This window comes from Kryptolebias marmoratus, linkage group LG14 (genome assembly GCF_001649575.2).
Source record: "Kryptolebias marmoratus isolate JLee-2015 linkage group LG14, ASM164957v2, whole genome shotgun sequence".
Lineage (NCBI taxonomy): Eukaryota > Metazoa > Chordata > Actinopteri > Cyprinodontiformes > Rivulidae > Kryptolebias > Kryptolebias marmoratus.
This window is the reverse complement of record NC_051443.1, coordinates 17,194,654-17,200,267: the sequence shown is the minus strand read 5'-3', so window position 1 is coordinate 17,200,267 and position 5,614 is coordinate 17,194,654. Positions and strand designations below refer to the sequence as shown.

At 42.3% G+C, this 5,614-nt stretch overlaps 1 protein-coding gene across 1 annotated transcript; it reads left to right on the top strand.

The window, feature by feature from the left end:
* Positions 1 to 481: 481 nt before the first annotated feature.
* LOC108232597 (glycolipid transfer protein) lies at positions 482 to 3,824 on the top strand. Its single transcript, XM_017410501.2, has 5 exons — positions 482 to 678; positions 972 to 1,030; positions 1,166 to 1,299; positions 2,113 to 2,263; positions 2,930 to 3,824. Exons 1-5 carry the CDS (start codon positions 576 to 578, stop codon positions 3,110 to 3,112), a joined length of 630 nt encoding a protein of 209 aa, XP_017265990.1. The 5' UTR covers positions 482 to 575; the 3' UTR covers positions 3,113 to 3,824.
* The last annotated feature ends 1,790 nt before the right edge of the window (positions 3,825 to 5,614 follow it).

Below are 5,614 nucleotides of genomic sequence, written 5' to 3'. Positions count from 1 at the left end.
AACATCAGAAGTTTGGAGTTTTACTCCCTGCCAGTCAAAGCGGAGGGGTTATTTCCCCCAGAAGCAGGTGGAAGCGGATAGGCCAAGTACCCGGATGTGCTGCTCCGCTCTAGTCCACATCTTGTTCGGTTAAAAAAATAAATGTTTTTATTATTTTAAGCGTGGTGTCGCGTCTTTATGTCAACAAACTGAGGAGGTCGGCTGAAAACTCCAAAAGAACCAGGGCGCTTGTACCCCCAAAACCATAAATGAAAACAATTTATATTTTTAATTCCATCTAAATAACACCTCGAAGCTCCCAGCGGAGGCACGTGAATCTGTTTATATTCCGTCCTCTTCAACAGGTTCAAGCTGTGTCGCCTTGTGTCTCGTAGTTATGACTTTTAAAAACTCATAATAATAATAATAACTTTGTACGCGTTTCCCACCTGTTCGGGAGACAGATGAAAGTGAGGGGCGGGGTGTCGGTGGCGCGTGCCCGCCCACTTGACAGAGCCACAGTTCCGGGTTGAGTCGCTCCTGCCGCTCCTGCCGGATCTCCCCCCCACCCCCGTGGTCACCAGCCCGGCGGGACCATGTCTCTTTTACTGGATAACCTGTTTAAAGAGCTGCCCCCCGACAGGTCGGTCGACACGAAAACGTTTCTGGACAACGTGTCGAGCCTGCCGTCGTTCTTCGGTGAGTCCCTGAACGCAACACGTCGGCTGATCCGAGAGGCAGCGCTCAGACTCAGACCGGTTCCTCTCACGATTATATTATTCGGGCGAATCGCTTGTCTCATCCTGTTAAGTGTTTTGAGTGTTTTGCACATCAGAAGTTAGGGGGGTGTTGGGTTCCAAACTCTGTTTTTACGCGCACAGTGACCTCTTTGTGACTTTCCTGCTGCTGCGTTCACGGTCTCCGCTCCCTCCTGCTTGGAGGAGTCATTCATATTTCATCGCCCTGCTCTCAAATATCTGTTCCTCCCGCAGACTGCTTGGGATCCAAAGTGTTTTCAATCATCAAATCGGACATCAATGGTAACATAACGGTAAGGAATGAGTTATTATTATTTATTTGTTTATTTTTGCGACCGTGAACGCCACGCGGAGTCCGCCGGTGCAGCGTCTTTCATGCCGAATGCAAAAAAGCAGCAAAACTAACTCGTCTGGGTTTTGTCTTTTAGAAAATAAGAGCAGTGTACCTCACGGACCCCGCGAAGTACGTGACCCTGCAGGACATCCTGGAGGCGGAGCGGGACACAAAGGGAGCAGAATGGCCCAAAGTTGGAGCAACTTTGGCCCTGATGTGGCTGAAGAGGTGAGCACTTTGAGGTCACACTGGAATTCCTGAGCTACATGTGTCCAACTCAACATACAGCTGTAGATTCATTTACCATATTTACCATGTCCAAATCAAGGCCCGCGGGCCAGATCCGGACCTTGTTAACATTAGTTCTGGCCCCCTGAGATAATATTTTAATCATATTAGACCTGGCCCTGCAGTGTGTGACTCATCGAGGCCCTGCCGCCTCTCTTTATGCCCGAAAAGCTGCTCCTGTTTAGTGCAGCCTTCTCATGACGGCTAACCCCCTTCGAAGCCAAGAAAAGTGGGTTTTAATTTCTCAGCCGTCTTGGTTTTTGACATCAAATGGGACAGATCGAGCTCACAGCCGAGACGAGATGTCGGGTTTCTGACCTGAGTTAACGAGAAACAGAATCTGCTTTAATGGATGTTGTTTTTTTCTGGGTTTTCCAGGTCAGATGTTAGTAGCAGTATGTTTGGATTTGTGTGTAGGGTTTGTTTTAGCTAATTTGATGGGCTGCGATATGATTGTAAATTTTTAAAACGATCTTTTTTTTTTCTTAGTTCATTAACCTGTTCATTTTAAATTCTACATCTGTCGCTAAGATGTCATTTAAATTTCATTAAGAATAATTTGACACAAAACATCTAAAGCCAAGGTTTGTTTGTGTCTTTTTTTTAATAAGTGTGGGTCTAGATCGGTCCTGGGTTTGGACCAAAGTTTTAATTTTGCCCTCCTTGTGTAGCTGAGTTTGGCGGCCCTGTTGTTAGCAGACGGGCTCAGGTGTAGTTTCTCAAAGCCCTGTCAGTCTCCGCCCTCCCCCGCAGGGGTCTCCGTTTCATCCAGGTCCTGCTGCAGAGCTTGGCCGACGGCGATCGAGACGAGAACAACCCCAACCTGATCCGGGTCAACGTCACCAAGGCCTACGAGCAGGCGCTGAAGAAATACCACGGCTGGCTCGTTCAGAAGGTTTTCACTGTAAGACCAAACGTTTTGGCACACTTCAGACTGATAATCTCGGGGCGGCATGGCAAACACAACAGAACTTCAGGAGTTTTATTATGCTGTTCTCATCCCTCGAGTTTAAAACGGCCATCAAGTGGTTGTAGAGCTTTCTGTAAACGGCAGAAGAAATCAGCTGCTCCACACTTGTTTTATTTTTTTTTTGCAGAGATCTTGAACGCATCATTGTGGCCACAATGGTTCCTATCAGCTCATGTCTCCTGGTACTCGATGACATGCAGCTGAACCAGACTCTGCGTAGGGAGGGATGGGGGGGGCGGGACACGTTTCTTCGCTTTTTGACAGGGTGAAAAAGCATCGTTGAAGAATTTAGGACAATAGCCTTTCATTGCTGTTAGCTTTGCAGAAAGAAATCTTTAGTTCGCTGAGGTTAAGGTCAGTTAAAAAGCTAAGAATTACATTTAAAGAACTCACACGAAGCCTTGGATTGTTGAATACACCGGTTTTCAGTGCATATCTTGTACAGAAACCTTGGAGATTTAGCTTTGAATGCACAAAAATCACAATTTTTTTTTTAATCAATATATCTTTCACGCTGTAGTTGTAGGACGTTCTTTGCAAAATGTTTCAACCTCTGCCCACTCCCCATTTACTCCTCTCTCGGGGTTTTCTGTCTCTCAGGCGGCGTTACTCGCGGCTCCCTACAGATCGAACTTCCTCAAGGCGCTGTCTAAGGGAGAGGACATGCAAGAGGAAGACTGTCTGGCAAACGTGCGCCACTTCCTAGTCAACTACACCGCCACCGTAGACGCCATCTACGAGATGTACACCAATCTGAACGCGGAGCTGGACTACACGGTTTGACGTCCCAGGATGCAGCTGGACTGGAGGCGCAGGGGCGTGGCGTGGCGTCGCACTCGGGTCCAACTCCGGCCTCCAAAACTAGTTTTAATAAGGGTGTTTATATATAAACTTGTTCTCTTTTCAGTGTGGTATTTATTACTCGGATGATGCCTTAACCAAATATGCTGTACGCACATTTTGTCTTTAATCATGCTAAAGCCTTAAATGTAAAGGAAAATGATAACTGAAGGTGCTTCTTTGTAAGTCCCAACTCACTCCTGGCTTAGATTGGGTTGTAGTAGGGTGGGCTGCTTAATGACGTGATAGGGTGACGCTTTAATCATGAAAGAAATGCAAGACTGTAAACCATGATTCTTGTTTATATCTTCTCTGCTTCCTGGTCTTTTACTGGTGACCTGACTCTGGGAATTTAAATATCAAAACACCACAATGTGCCTTGCTTTGGCGGGGTTGAACGTTAAATGTTTCCAAAGACTTGTTCAAAATAATTCTTTTACAATTTTGTTTCACCCTCTGCTTTTTTTTATTTTTAAGTTTGTGTTCAGTATGAAAGTGCAACCAAGTTGCTTTATGGTGTTCTGTGGCCTAAGCCTTACGTCGGATATAAAGAAAATAATACTGGATGCTATTTAAATATTTATTAAAAATGTATTAAATAGAGCCATATTTTCCGAATGAATACTTTATGAATAAACAGACCATTTACGATCAATGTGTGTCCAAAAGTGTTTAAATGTTTAAGCTTAGAAATAACGTTTACATGGAGTTCATTGACCTTCCACCAGGGGGCAGCGTTTCTCCATTTTTGTTTATTTTGCTGTTTGAGGAGGTTGATACAGACTGGAATATTTGATATTACATGTAGAGGTTTGTTTTTAATTTAAGTGTCATTCCAGCTTAATTGTTTCTTTTTTCTAAAACTTTTGCTGGTGTAGGTTTGTTTAATGCCTCCTGCTTACGATGACATACCAGTAAAAAACATTTTGATGTTGTCTTTATTGTGTTTTATCCCACATGTATCCTAATCCTCTTTGTGAGCCACTCTCTCCCTCTGCCCACTTCTACTTATCTAAAGTGCGTCCCGGAGGTCGGCAGCGGTTCTGGTTCCTCTCCCAGAGGAGCCCGAGCTAATCACCTCCGAGCGAGAGGAACACGTCTGTAATCCTGGAGGTTTTTATCAGCCGTCCTGCCTGCAGGGATGGAAAAACTTACAGCAGAGTCGGAACACAACAGGATAAAGACTGTAACTCATTTACGACAACGGCCCCAATGAGTAAAATCACTGACCTTTAATAGAACACGCTTATCTGGAATGAGGTTGTCAGTTGGTGTGGCTGCTTTTAAACGCACTCCTCCTCACCATCTTGCTACTTTTGTTTCATCCTAATCTACTTAAAGTGTCTGCATGTTTTGTTTCCATGATGATCCAAGCTACATCACTGCTGTAGCTTTAAATTTAGGACAAACTGAGCAAAACGGAGAGCGCAGCTATACTAGACCTACAATTTATCAGCAAAGTACCAGCTGTTGTTTTTTTTAACAATATAAACACAAAGATTCTTGTGCATTTTTCACAATGTAACATTATTAAGAAAGGACTGGCAAATGTTCATTTACATATGCATTTCTAAAAGATTTAAAGTCTCCTGCTTCAAGAACCTGTAATCCATCTGCTCTGACATAATTCACAATAAGCAAATTAACGCTCAGAGCTGCATCATTTATAAGAGAATGTGTCTCAGGCAGAAAATAACTTGCATTTAAAGAGCCTAAATCTCATGATGAAACATGATTAGAAAACTAGAAAAATGTGCATTTTCTGCAAAAATCTGAATGCCGAGTGCTGAATAACGGCTGAAATTTGTTGAAGAAACTAAAACCTAATTATTAAAAAAGGTTCAAACAAGTAGAAGTTGAAAGGAGCTAAACCAAAACTAGAAAATTAGCTTAAAGCTAAAACCAGCATAACAGTAGCAAAATGATAAAATAAATAAAATGGTAACTAAAAGCTAAACCGAGCTAAAACATAGCAAAAGACTAAAATTAGTAGCTAAAAGCTAAAGTGAGCAAAAACAGATAAAAAGGTAAAACAATCATAACAGTAGCTAAAATCTGAAACTAGCAAAATGTAGCTAAAAGCTACAAGATGTACCTACAAGCTAAAATTAGCATGACAATAGCTTTAAGCATAAGACTGTAGCTAAAAGTTAAGCAGAGGACAGAAAGACAAAGTAGAGCAAATACGCTAAAGTCGATTTCAGAGAACAAAGTTTTAAGAAACTGAAGAGAATTCAATGCGATTCTATGAGCAAAAGTTTTGACAATAAATAAGTAATTCAAGTACTGAAAGTCAACGCATCACTATTCCTCACCGAGTTAAATGTTTTCATGTATCTGTGAGTAAAAAAGTAAGTGCAAGTATTTTGATATTTGGTAGAAAAACAAATTTAAAAAAAAACTGATGAAAGAAAGAAACATTTGTTTTCCACAGCTAGTTCATTA